Source organism: Diaporthe batatas (genome assembly GCF_019321695.1).
Source record: "Diaporthe batatas strain CRI 302-4 chromosome Unknown Contig00011, whole genome shotgun sequence".
Taxonomy (NCBI): Eukaryota; Fungi; Ascomycota; class Sordariomycetes; order Diaporthales; family Diaporthaceae; genus Diaporthe; species Diaporthe batatas.
Genome location: NW_025408558.1, coordinates 2,554,565 through 2,567,481, shown reverse-complemented (window position 1 = coordinate 2,567,481; position 12,917 = coordinate 2,554,565). Strand labels below are relative to the sequence as shown.

The window sequence follows — 12,917 nt, the reverse complement described above, 5'->3', positions numbered from 1 at the left end:
GCTGATGTCCGGCGAGGCAGATTTCCGGAAATAATGTGCAGCCTTGATTGAAAGTTCTGGCAACGTCTAATAATCATATCAGACTACTCTATCCACACAATGAGCCCTGGGGGTCTCCTGAATTCTACTTCTGGAGGGGTTTATGTCCATCAACGAGGGCCTATAAAGACAAGGGTTTGGCTGTTTCGTCTCCCCTTTTAAGTGCTTCTGTCTGCACAGGTGTTTCAAAACTTCAGTAGTACCTGGCGGCCAAGCGTCTGAATCATGTCATATCTGCCTATCGAGTAATTCTCCCTCACCACTAAATCTACCTACGTACTGGCGATGACGAACCAGGCAGCATGGACAAGTGCGGCCTCAGCTGCGGACAATGACGTCTATTTGGGGACCTGGATTAACTGGTCCAGAGGACGCGTTATGGGAACAACACTGACTCTGAATCGAGTTGACGGAAGCCTACTTATCGCTTTCACTGCCATCTTCGTTGGTATCGTGACTGAACGCTTTTGGCGGATTGCTTGCATGTTGGTCATGCCCTCTTTTTTCTAAATCTTATGTCAATGTCGGAATCAGAGCGGAGACAACCTCTTCCGGTCATCAACAATCGGAGAACCTTGCTAGGACCTACGCGCGAAAACTATTGATTGGCGCAACAGAGTCTTTTACAGATGCCGTTCATCCCCTAAAGATAGTGATGGACTTTATCACCAGCAGCAAGCAGTTCTACGCAACTCTTCATGTCAGTTACTCCCAATGCATCTAGACCTTCGAGCCCATATGACACATGGAGGCCCAGTCTTACCAATTGTGATCGACCCAAGCTAATCTACTCCACTGCAGCTACAATCTCTGCTATCTGGACTTCCACACAGCTGATTTGGGCATGGCATAACGTTGCCGAGCGCTGTATTGTTCAAGTCCTTCCCGCTTTGTTGACGGCTGTATTTTGCCTCTGCGCCTTCACCGTCGCCGGCGGTTTCTCCTCGTCTCGACGAGGTACTGCTCAACGGTACCAACTGCGGCATCATTTATTCACCAATATTTGACTCTGAAACTGGACCGTACTTCTCTCAGTCGGCCCACTCAGCTGCAAACTATGCACAGCAATGTTACTCGCCCGATGCCCCCTCGAACTCGGCTGGCATGTTCGAATGCAAGCATTTCGTCAAGGACCACCTCTTCAGTACTGTGGATAACCAAGCTTCTTGTCCATTTGGTGATAATATTTGCCGAAGCAACAATTCTAACATACGACTGGATACTGGATATCTCAGTCTCGCCAATGACTTAGGCTCGAACGCCCCTCCAGACCAAGATATACTCCTTAGAACCGTGTTACATTGTGCTCCACTAAAGACCCGAGGTTATCAACAATCGGTACATTTGCCGATGGAAGACTTCGTCACCTACCACTACGGGGCATTCCCGGATACTACATGGAATTACACCTACATGATCAAAAGCTTGGACTCGCAGTACAAAAGGGAGAGCGGAAACCCGTTCCGCGGTGAAGGAAATGGCTTCGTTCTGGGGTGAGCATTTAGTCTCCTTCTGTCTCGCTGCTAGTTTCTCACAAGCTTGGCTCTTGGTAGTGCAAGAAAAGCCGGTGTGTATAAGCGCAAGGGCTCAGAGGACAATACCGTCATTCGCGCTATACCGGCTCTCTTTACTCCTGATGCTGACACTATCCTGGTTTTTCTCACTGGCAACGGCATCGAATTCTTCCAGGAGACCAATGACCCATGGTACCATGCAACTGTCCCAGGCAGTAATGTTAGCTTATCTGGTGCCGATGGGCCGTCCATCACGGTGTATCAACCAGACGAGGCTTCTTCCCCAATGGGTTGCACTTCACAATTTCAGTATTGCAACACCTCTCTGTCTATGAATAAATGCGGGCCTCTAGCTAGCATCGCCGACGCAATGACCGAGTCAGCTCCTCTCTTTGGGATGTCAACAGCAGAGTATGAGAGCACATCCCAACCGAATGGAACTATGATCTCCCGCTACCAGTGGTTGGTAATGATGATGAACGAGGCAGCAGTGCATGTCGCAACAATCATCAATACGCTTGGACCCGATTCCCTCGTCTCCCCCAAGTATCTCATCAATGGCTTGATGGGACCTCTGCCGGATGCGCAGTGGCAAGTTGATGTCCAAAACTGGTGGGCTATATTTCTGGCTTCCCTCCAGGCTGGAGTAGTGGGAACAGCTCTTGCATCTGTTGATCCGGCGCTGGATCCGTATAAAATTCCACCATACAACTCTGATTTACATTCCATGTGCAAGAATCAAGTACGTAACCTGCCTCGGGCATGGATCCGAGGATGACGAGCTAATTTGGCGGAAACTGAATTATAGAAGATCCGGAGTACGAGACACGTATCTTTCAGTCTCTTCGGGCTCTATTTCACTTACACCACAGGAATTTTCATCATAATCACATCCTTCATCATCGAACCGATTTTCACGTGCCTTTATAAGCGTCGGAAGTACCAAGAATACACATACCTCGAGTGGGCTACATCTGAAACTCTCCAGCTTCAACGGATCGGCTTTCAAGGAAACAATGACGGCACGTGGTCTGGCTGCACTGATCCAGTCCCCAGAACCAAACCAGGCGAAATGCTCAAAAGTCTAGCTGTGCGATATTCTTCTGATAGTGAGAACAACTGTGAATCTGGCAGCACATCGAACAGGACCAACTTGGATACAGCCGATGGCTCTATTGCCACTCATGAATATCGAGACGCAGAGATGATCTCATTGGACGATTTCATGGATGTGTCTTCATTCACAGACGGTGACTCGGCTTTGGATCAGGCTGCCCAGAACTCGGAACAGAATCACCACATATCTGCAGCACCACAATATCATTTCAGGGGAGGGTGCTTCGGACATATCTAGTTTCGTTTCTATTCCGTATACGTCCAAGGACATAAATGGTGCCTTCATACGGTGGTAGACGCTCAAGAACCGGCGATGGTGTTGGGTGGACAAGGCAAATGAGCACTTGGTCTACCTAGGTAGAATCAATGTCGACAGAATAAGCCTGATCTCGGGATACTTGTCCATCACAACCACCCTGGGGCACCTTCATAGTAATGACAGCATTGAGAGCTGAGACTAAATCAAAACACCTAAGTCCAAGCAGTGGCGCCCTGCGCCCTCGTGGCTGCGGCGCATCTCAGCAGCTGTGAAGTAAAAACGAGCAATTTTTGTGTCGGTAGTACGCGCAGCATAAGCACGACAGCATCGAAAATCCCACCGTGCATCAGCAGGAGACGTGGAGTGCTCAGTTAGACACATGTGTGACCCAGGCTCTTCACACATATTGGGGCGTACCAGTGGTATGAGGCGGTTCCGAATGACCCAAGCCATTGCGTGCGACATAGATCCATCGGTACACGCACTCAAAGGCCCCGGGGACATGGAGGGCCGCGTCAGGTCGCAATCGGGCTGAGAGTAAGCTGCGTGTCCTTGTGATGCCAGCCGCAAACTTTTTCATTTTTCAGCTCTCGTCTGCTCTTGGTGGATGACCTGCGCCAGGTTGTCCCCCAACGAGGTTCTGACCTGTCATTCACCGCTCCAGAGTACCCTCATTATGATTCATCACTGCTGCGACACAACCGCGCAAGAGCGCGAGTTAGCCGCAATTCGAGGCACGGTTGCGGGGAGGAGTAGGTGACTATAAGAAGAGGGCTGACTGGCCCAGGTATGGCAGGAGAATTGAAGGGAGGAAGCTTGGTGCGCTCTTCCGGGGTCGTCCGTTTGCCTGAGCAGTAATCTCATGCGTACACAGCACCGTGCGTGCAGGAATTCATACCCACACTATACCCACTCACGTGGTATTTCGCGCAAGAGCATCAGGAAGTCACTACTAGTACAGCTGTCATGTTGTAGGTTGGTCTCTCTGGAATTGGCGCTTTATATCTGATCTCGATACCGACTAGTGAAGACTACGGGGCAGCACGTGTTAGGGTGGACCGCCTCGTCGCGGCGGCTGAGCGTCGAGCTCGCCATGCACCGACCCCGGATCGTGCCGCCTTATCCGTGTGTCAGGTTTATGTAACACAAAAACAGGCAACGACACGCCCACTTCCAAGTACGCCGAGTTTCATCGTGGACGGTTATTAACACACCATTTATCTCGCACTTCGAGACCGGTTGACCCCTATCTTTCTGGTTTTTTATGCCTCTCTAGCGACTCGAGGAACACAAACGTAGACATGGCTGCAGACAAGCCCGTCATCCTACTCATACACGGGGCATTCTATCAGCCGGCTCATTATCAGGAGGTCGCAGATAAGCTCAGAGAGGGAGGATTCACGGTCGAAATCCCGGTGCTGCCGACAACAGGGACGAATCCCGGGCTCACGTACGTGGATGACGTCGATGTCATCAACGAGATACTGCATCCACTTCTTGACGACGGCAGAGAAGTTGTCATAGTGGCCCACAGTTCGGGAACTCTCCCTGCAAGCCATTGTGTAGAAGGCGAGTCGGTGGCTGAGAGAGCAGAGTGTGGCCTGAAAGGTGGGATCCTACATTATATCAATGTCTGCGGCTTGGCGTATCCGAGGCCGGGAAAGAACTTCCTGGGAAATGAGTACGAGTCGCCATTGCAAGAGTTCCATTACGTTGAGGTAAAGTCTTGGAAACGAGGTTGATGAAAAGCATGTAGCTGATGAGAGCCACAGGACGGAATCATACACCTGCTTGATAGCGCCAAGCCTACCTTCTACAACGACCTCTCAAAAGAGAAAGTTGAGGAGGTATGGCCAATGATGTGCAAGACGCATAGTCTGATGAACTGGAACAGTCGTCCCAAGTTCGTCGATCAGGAAATGACAGTCCCCAAGACATATGTCTTCTGCGAAAATGACGTCGCGCTCCCCACTGAGTACCAGGCCTACTTCATTGGAGTCGGTGGGTATGAAGAAGTCATAAAAGTACAGTCAGGACACTCTCCATTTTTGACAATACCAGAGACAGTGAGCAAGATCATTTGGGGGGTCGTTGAGAGGACTTGAGGCCGCCAGATGCTCGCTCGATAGTCACGGCGTCATTGGAAGAGTTGCACAGGGATAAATTACCGAGACCGAGGCGAATGAACAGAAAATCGCACAGTCGAGATCAGCCAAAGGTATAAGCTACACCTCCATCCATCAAGCTGAAGTTCATCGCAACATTAAGCATGAGACCGTGCGACATGCTGCTATACTACGAACGGCGCTGCGCTATTCTCTGTTCGGAGTGCCCATGCGGACACTAGCGCTGCCTTCATCGACAGCCCAACATGTGCGGCCATTGCGAAACAGGGGGGCTTTGTCGCAATTCCCATCTCGTCTGGGTCCCGCGAATACGACCTTTTGCCCACATCAGATGAACAGCTGCGGTCTAGCCCGGTTTGATATCGCAGTTCAATCGCTCAATGTGGAAATAATGAGAGCGAACACGCACGGTTTCGATATTAGCTTTCTCGCAGCGAGGTTGAATCGCATAAAGCGCTGCGCCACTTGTCTCCAGAGCCGCAAGATCGACTGCGGTTCTGCCTCAGATATCCTTATCGGCATCATAACTTTGCATTCATCCCGTCGAAGATGGAACACGATCGCAGTTTGCCAAGCTGCGAGTTGGACGGCTTGGCTGCTGTCACAAGCCCTGGGTTTTGGATACCGAGATGCTTGATATGCGTCCGGACGAAAGCAATTGGCTTTTGGCCTGTTGTGTATAAGGATAGTGATTAGTCCTCTATACACAACAACTTGTCTCGCCCACGACATTCAGGAACGACATCTGGACGGCCGGGCAAAAATAGTCCCTTTACACTCGTTTTCCCACAATGCGTACTCAAGCTCTTCGGTTCATCCTGCTCCTCGGCGGTCTGGCCACTGTAAGTCCAAATGATACTTCATGATTCGGGCACGTGAGAGAAACGAAGCTGATAGAACCATAGGCTCAGGCTCAAGACCCAGCTGCGCCGCCTCCGGACCCGGCTGCACCGGCGACTACGCCCGCTCCTGTTCCAGTTGGAGCCGACGGCAGCGCTTTGCCTCCGTCCGACAATCTCTGTCTCTTGCATAAAGAGCTTTGTAAGGAGCCGCCAAAGGAACCGCCAAAGGAACCCAAGCCTCCAAAGGATAAGACATCCATTACAACAGAGACGATCATCTCTATCGAGACAACCGAGGGCCAGACGCGCACTGTCACCATTGGACAAACAGTCACGGTCAGCTTCACCGAAAAGGAGCCCCCAAAGCCGACGCCCCCACCACCACCACCGCCCCCGCCGCCCCCGCCGAAGACGGTTACCGAGCCCGGGAAAGAGACAACCAAGACTGTCACGGAGTCCAAGCCAGGGGAAACTCAGACCATAGTCCAGCCACCTCCGCCGCCGCCGAAGGAACCGTCAAAGGAACCACCCAAGACCCCCACCCAGACAGAGCCTCCGCTGATCCCGACCAACAAGCCCTCGGAGACCCAGCGGACGAGCCGGGCAAGTCAGACCGGGCCGGGGCCAAGTGGCCGGCCGACGACGACGAGGCCGGTTGTGACGGTAGGCGAGGCTGCGCATCCAACTGGGGCTGTGGTCATTGGGGCGTTGCTGGGTGGTGCTGCTGCGATATTGAACATTTAGCTTGCCTTGTATTATCAGCATTGACTTTGGTTATGCTTTCTTGACAGAGTAGTTACTGCAAGGTAATAATAGAGTGTAGGATAAATCATAAAGCAACATGGACCTTCATCTTCCTGACCCATCCAAGTCCCCCTGACAGTTTCCTCTCAGAGTGTGAATGCAACCATGTGACAACGATCTACCAATAGACACACGGGCTTCACCGTTCACTGGTATATCGCACTTTTACGACTCGATAGTCCACGCAAAAGAATCGGTCACTCCGTCGGTACGGACGTAGAATGACTCGTCCGTGGCACCGCCCCGATAGACATATCCAAACCAGTACCGTCCACCCGTGCTGCCGCTGTTCGTTGCTACTCTCGGCTGTTAGCCTCAACCCACAGACGGCGGTGAGGCTATATAGGGGGCCTCAGGTTAGTGGATGCTAGACATACCTTGGAAGCCATCAAACGACGTGCAATCCGTGAAGCTCTCGCAGGCGTCTAGCATATAGGCCGACCAGGACTCCGCGGTATACTCGGCCACCTCAGCATGATAGCCCGCAATGACCTGGGACGGGAACAAGGAGCTTCCGGCAAGCCAATTCAGAGGGGGCGTGAACACCACCTGGGTGAGGTTGAGGGCGGCAGCCGTGGCAGCCACGATGTCGGCGTTGAGTTGCACCATGTTGAATAATGTTTCAAGGCAAATGAATTCCAAGGTTGCTAGACGGTTGTCTGTCTCTGGCGGACCGGCGAGGAGGCGATGTCCGGGTCTTGGCTAAAGATATAAGCAGACGTAGAAGCATTGCAGCCAACACATTCCGAGGGATGACAATATTACGACAGTAACACCGGCTCTTCCGACACGTAGCAGTTACGCGTACGTCGTGCCGGCAGGCGGGCGCATCTTCCCAGAGAAGAAGGTGATTCCCAAAATGGGGTTCGACCTGCCGGTTGCACCCTGCTGCTGCCCGAGGTCGAGTTCTTGGCAACGACCTACGACCTTATCGAGTTGCATTCACTTCGACAAAGAACCGCGGACCGCCGAAAGAGATAAAAGTCGATAACACTCCAGAGAAGAAATACACGCCATGTCCAGCCCCTGTAACGTCTCTACATTATTCACCTGCTCATTACTTTTGCATCGGGGCAACTTCTCGATGGCACGAAACGCCATTAGAATCTGCGGAACTTGCCAGTCTGACAACATCGCGATAAGAGGCTTACTCCGTATTACACGACGAAGTCGCGCTTCAATGACGCAGTTCGTACCTCTGCAGTGATCAAATTTCTGTACATTTCGGCGCATACTACCTGCTCCCGCGAATGAGCCTCAAATACACCTTGTGTCAAAGGAACCGCGCAGGTCGTCGGGGGTGCATATGGCTTCAAACATATACGGAATAAGAAGGAACCCAGTTAATATTATCATTATTATCTAGCTCGTTTACGACAATTCTCCAAGAGCTGAAGCCAGGTTTCAGTTGAATTGACGCCGGCAGGATGTGATCCGTTGCACCGCAAAGTGCAGAGGATGGAATGGACGGGGTTGCTACTGTCAAATCAGTCGGCCTTGGAGCCCCGCATTTGGCTGCGCCTCCTTGAATCCTTCGTGATAGTTTTGGGCTTCTCGCGATGTGGCCAGACCCACACATTACCTGGTTAGCTAGGTACGCAGCCACTTTCTTCTGTGTTGGCAAGTTACGATTCGCAATGGAGGTGGTAGGGGACGCGCCTGGGGCCTCTTCTTCGCCTAATAACTCGAATGCCACCCATACAGCTCTCGATCCACTCTTGCCCGAGATCCGCGTCCTGGAGTTGCTGCCCGCAGCAAATTTTGACGCACCGCTAGAGTGCCGGCTGGTTCACCGACCTCTTTACGGCAACTCTCATGAGTACGAAGCCTTGTCATACGTATGGGGGGAGCCGAGATTTACAGCCGAGATCACCCTGAACAATGAGCAGTACTTCATCACTCCAAATCTGGATTTGGCCTTGCGTCATTTGAGGCGCCCATCTGCGGAGCGCACACTCTGGGTTGACGCGTTGTGCATCCACCAGTCTGACCTCGTGGAGCGTAGCCAACAGGTTCTTTTAATGAAAGACATCTACAGTCATTGTACCGTCGACCTCGCCTGGCTGCCGACCTCCGCAGAGCCGAGCCGGTTTTCGTGGGAGGTTGGCAAAATCCACCAAGCCTTCGAGCTGATGAAGAGAATCAGTTTCAAGGATGCAGAGACCCTGGCCGAGATGCATGATGGACCCCATGGGCACAGCAATAAAAGGGCTGAGAGTGGGGCCTTCCTGCTGGGTGTTGAGGAACAAATGGCACTCACCGTGGCTTTTGGCGGCGCGGGCATCTGGTCTCGCATATGGACCATGCAGGAACTCGCATGCGCCCCGCAGGTGAGGCTGGTGGCGGGCCCCCATGAACTAGACTGGGCCGTGGTGGCCGCGTTCCTCGGGGACAGACCCTATGCGGACGCTTTCCACGCGGCCTTCGGCCATCGAGGGAGTGGCAGGGCGCTTGATCTCTTCTTTTCAGGAGTCGTGAGGGTGTACGACCAACGGCTGGCTTTTGCCGACGGAAACTACCGGTCAAATCTTCTGGACACCCTGGCCCGGTTCCAGCGGAATGGAGCCAGTGACCCGAGGGACTGTGTATATGGCCTCCTGGGCCTGGTTACAGGTCAGCACGGCATTGTCGTTGACTACACTATATCAACCAAACAGCTCTTCATGGATACAGTGACCTCCGTCATACATGCCTCGCAAGACCTCGACATTCTTTGCCAGACGGCCTTGATGACTCGTTATCGCTCCGAGAATCCGCATGGGCTGCCCAGCTGGGTGCCTGACTTCTCCAGCAGCTTCTATCCCGACGCACACCGGGCAATTCTGTTCGCGCAGCGTGGTATCTATGCCGCTGGCAGGGCACATCTCAACGCTCCGTGTCATGTCATCGATAATCACTTCCTGCCCCTCAAAGTAGTGGTCCTCGGTTGCTTGCAGGGTGACGAAACCGTGCAAACCACTCGTCATATCCGAGGGTTCACTTCGGTCGGAGACTTTCGCACGTGGCAGGTAGATAAGGCTTCCCAGAAAGATTCCCTGACTTGGCAGGTATTCGGAGCACCCCTCACATGGCTCAAGACTTCCGGACTCGGAACCTGCATGTTATCGGGTGAGACTCGATATATGAAAACTGGAGAGACAGCAATGAGAGCATACTGGCGAACTCTTGTCATGGATTGCGGTGGGTACCCGATCACACGACTTACAGATGCTGAGATACTAGAAAACGATCTCGCTTTTAACAATGTCCTCGACTTTTTGGTGGACAAGGACAAGGTGGAATGTGCAACATCGAAGCAAACCCATGAAAGGTCGATAGCTGCAAAACGGCCTGACGAGCATCTTCCCATGGGTGGGGGCAATAAGATGGCTACCGAGACTTTGCTTCGTCTTTGGGAAAGTATGCCGGAAAAGGTATCGACGATGTGGTGTCGGAATTACCAGTTCTGGACCTTCTCGGTGACGGATAACGGCCTGTACACAATGGTCCGAGATTCAATAGCTGGAGACATCATTGTTTCCGCCGAGGGAGCCAAAGTTCCCTTGGTTCTGCGCGAGCGAGAAAGTCACGCTGGGTGCAGGACATATTGTCTCGTAGGAACAGCCTATGTGCACGGATACATGGATGGGGAAGCTTTGGACATGATGAGAAAAGGGGCACTGCGCGAGGAAGAAATTCTTTTACGATGATGAAAAGGCTCAGTCGACAAATTAAAAATAGTGACGAAAATAGATTAAGAAGTGACTGTTTGAAGTCTTGCATCCTGAGACGTATTGTACCTTGCTCCTGGAGGGGGAGTGGGAGGGATATATTGCCCCTTGCTCTCATGGGACACTTTAAGAAATAGAGGATATCAAAAGATGCAAGTAATCCCTAGATAACTAGTACCTTGGCAAGAATGTAAAGTTTAATCTGATATCTTGTGGGAAGGTCTTGCTAGAGGCGTGCATATTAAAACTGATCTGCGAAATCAAATCGCCGATATCGAGTGACGACGATGTACTGCCAATGCGGAGGGAAAGTCCCCGGGGGTCTACCTGCTTGGGCCGCTTTAGTGGGGCGTCATCGGCCTGCTGTGCCTCACTCAGGTGCAGAATTAAACTCCAGGGCTCTGAAGCACCCGGCCAACTTACCCCTACACGCATTGCTGCCGCCTGCACTTCGCAAACTCAGAAGCCGTACATGTTTGCAGTACACCTGCGAGGACCACGCCAATCTCGCTCTACCGCTCGTCCCAACCCCCCTGCATCCCGCAATGAAGCCAACACTCCCTGGCCTTCAAAGCCGCCCTCGCATATTGTTCCACCTGCAACGATCAGCCGCTCTGGTCTGCTCTCATAATCGTGGCCGACTATGTGGGGCACCGCCGTCAGCATCGCGACGGCGGAGTTTGATGACTCCTTCGGCAAAGGAAAACTTCCACCGCGTGCCAGACGCCACCCTCATTGAAGAAGAGCTTCTTCCTGGGTACAAGGCAGAGAACTACTACCCGGTCACAACAGGCCAGATGCTGGACTCGCGGTATCGCATCATCTGCAAACTTGGCAGTGGCGTTGGCTCGACGGTTTGGCTGGCCAAAGATGTCAAGTCTGACAAGCCTGAGCTCCATTGAACTCGGAATCCCAGGTCACTTTGCTAACTGTGTATCCAGAAATTCCCAATATCGAGCCCTCAAAGTCTGCACTCGGTCCTCACGCGGTGCAATTCCAGCACAAGCCACTCAAGAGATCGCCGTGGCTGAGTACCTCAAGACAGCTCCTGTCCAGGAGCATCCGGCAAAGTCCAACGTACGCACAGTTTTGGACTCCTTCCCTATAAATTGTTCTCATGGGACTCATACTTGTCTTGTCTATGCACCTCAAGGAATGACCTTGACGGAATTCCGCGATTATTTGCCGGAGAACAAGTTACCCAAGCGGTTGCTGCAAAATACTGTCCAGCTACTCCTGATCGCGATGGACTATCTTCACAAGAATAACGTTGTTCATACCGGTCAGTGTGTATTTTCAAGCGCGGTACCTACAATGCTAACTGAAGTAGATATTTCTCCCAACAATTTACTTATTGGCGCAACGGATAATACGGCTTTCTCTCGGCTAGAGAAAGAAGAGCAGGCGCGACCCGTCGCAAGGAAGATCCTCCCTGACAGAACAATCTATATGTCGCGTCCAGTACCTCTAACCAACGGACAGCTTGTGCTATCCGATTTGGGCTCGGCCAGATTTGGCCAGGAGACATTCACGGGCGATGTTATGCCCGATGTCTACAGAGCTCCAGAGATTATTCTAGGCATGGAGTGGTCCTCCAAAGTTGACCTATGGTCGGTTGGCCTGATGGTAAAGTTTTTTGTTTGCCCCGTAGAATGGCTGGCAGTAGTACGCTAATATAAAGTTAGATTTGGGATCTTTTTGAAGGAACGCGACTCTTTTCTGCGAAGAAGGATGGCGTCCTCAATGATGAACAACACTTGGCGGAGATGGTGTCTCTAATGGGCAACCCACCGCCCGAGTTTCTACGGCGCAGCAAAATTTCTGCGAGATTCTTCAACGATATGGGTGAGCATTGCCCTATCCCAGCATGATTCACTTACACTGACTAACATCTTCCGATAGGCAATTGGAAAGGTTCTATTCCAATTCCCAACCAGTCCTTCGAAGACCGGATCACCCAAGTCGAAGGCGAGGACAAAGAGCTGCTGCTCGATTTTGTTCGCAGCGTCCTGTGCTGGGTGCCAGAAGAGAGGCCAACAGCCGAGGAATTGGCTTGCCATGATTTTCTCATGCAGGCCTACTTTGCGGCACAGTCGTAAGATTAACACATATATTTTGCCAATGCCACGTGAAACCATTGCTGCAGTTTATTAACGGAATGGCATGTCCCCTACTTTAGCACAAGCATCTCCGAACCATGAAATGCGCATGTCTCTGTACTACCCAATCGGGAGCTCTCTCCTCCTACGACCCTTGCGGCCGTTGTAAGCCGTGTCTTCATATTTCTACGCATTTCCTTCTCTTCACTTCAAAAGCACCAATTCATTTACTTTTCCTCTGGTAGATCAATAACGAACATAGAACTAACTATGAATCTGGGCTCAGACACTGTCTGGTAGTAGGCTAGGAAAACTCCTACGTCCATCATGTAACCCCGAACAACACTACCTAGCTGGGAGCATCTCATATGTTCACTAGATAGATTTATGCTTCATCACGCATTAAAG

The 12,917-nt window shown here is 51.8% G+C and overlaps 6 protein-coding genes across 6 annotated transcripts; 5 read left to right on the top strand and 1 right to left on the bottom strand.

The window, feature by feature from the left end:
• Positions 1 to 295: 295 nt before the first annotated feature.
• On the top strand, positions 296 to 2,907 carry KVR01_009283 (uncharacterized protein; the record flags this gene model as incomplete). Its single annotated transcript, XM_044793222.1, has 4 exons — positions 296 to 739; positions 841 to 1,532; positions 1,593 to 2,295; positions 2,362 to 2,907. Exons 2-4 carry the CDS (start codon positions 1,144 to 1,146, stop codon positions 2,905 to 2,907), a joined length of 1,638 nt encoding a protein of 545 aa, XP_044641785.1. The 5' UTR covers positions 296 to 739; positions 841 to 1,143.
• Positions 2,908 to 4,173: 1,266 nt separating this feature from the next.
• On the top strand, positions 4,174 to 5,033 carry KVR01_008936 (uncharacterized protein; the record flags this gene model as incomplete). Its single annotated transcript, XM_044790672.1, has 2 exons — positions 4,174 to 4,646; positions 4,701 to 5,033. Exons 1-2 carry the CDS (start codon positions 4,230 to 4,232, stop codon positions 5,031 to 5,033), a joined length of 750 nt encoding a protein of 249 aa, XP_044641438.1. The 5' UTR covers positions 4,174 to 4,229.
• An 812-nt stretch (positions 5,034 to 5,845) lies between these two features.
• On the top strand, positions 5,846 to 6,640 carry KVR01_009548 (uncharacterized protein; the record flags this gene model as incomplete). Its single annotated transcript, XM_044787587.1, has 2 exons — positions 5,846 to 5,896; positions 5,960 to 6,640. The coding sequence occupies 2 exons, from the start codon at positions 5,846 to 5,848 to the stop codon at positions 6,638 to 6,640; spliced, it is 732 nt and encodes a 243-aa protein (XP_044642050.1).
• Positions 6,641 to 6,865: 225 nt separating this feature from the next.
• KVR01_009444 (uncharacterized protein) lies at positions 6,866 to 7,309 on the bottom strand (the record flags this gene model as incomplete). The annotated part of the gene is made up of 2 exons (XM_044788883.1): positions 6,866 to 6,996; positions 7,078 to 7,309. The coding sequence occupies 2 exons, from the start codon at positions 7,307 to 7,309 to the stop codon at positions 6,866 to 6,868; spliced, it is 363 nt and encodes a 120-aa protein (XP_044641946.1).
• A 1,028-nt stretch (positions 7,310 to 8,337) lies between these two features.
• KVR01_009105 (uncharacterized protein) lies at positions 8,338 to 10,389 on the top strand (the record flags this gene model as incomplete). The annotated part of the gene is made up of 1 exon (XM_044782306.1): positions 8,338 to 10,389. One exon carries the CDS (start codon positions 8,338 to 8,340, stop codon positions 10,387 to 10,389), a length of 2,052 nt encoding a protein of 683 aa, XP_044641607.1.
• A 473-nt stretch (positions 10,390 to 10,862) lies between these two features.
• On the top strand, positions 10,863 to 12,509 carry KVR01_009085 (uncharacterized protein; the record flags this gene model as incomplete). Its single annotated transcript, XM_044787827.1, has 5 exons — positions 10,863 to 11,287; positions 11,352 to 11,692; positions 11,873 to 12,036; positions 12,096 to 12,255; positions 12,313 to 12,509. The coding sequence occupies exons 1-5, from the start codon at positions 10,956 to 10,958 to the stop codon at positions 12,507 to 12,509; spliced, it is 1,194 nt and encodes a 397-aa protein (XP_044641587.1). The 5' UTR covers positions 10,863 to 10,955.
• Positions 12,510 to 12,917: the final 408 nt, after the last annotated feature.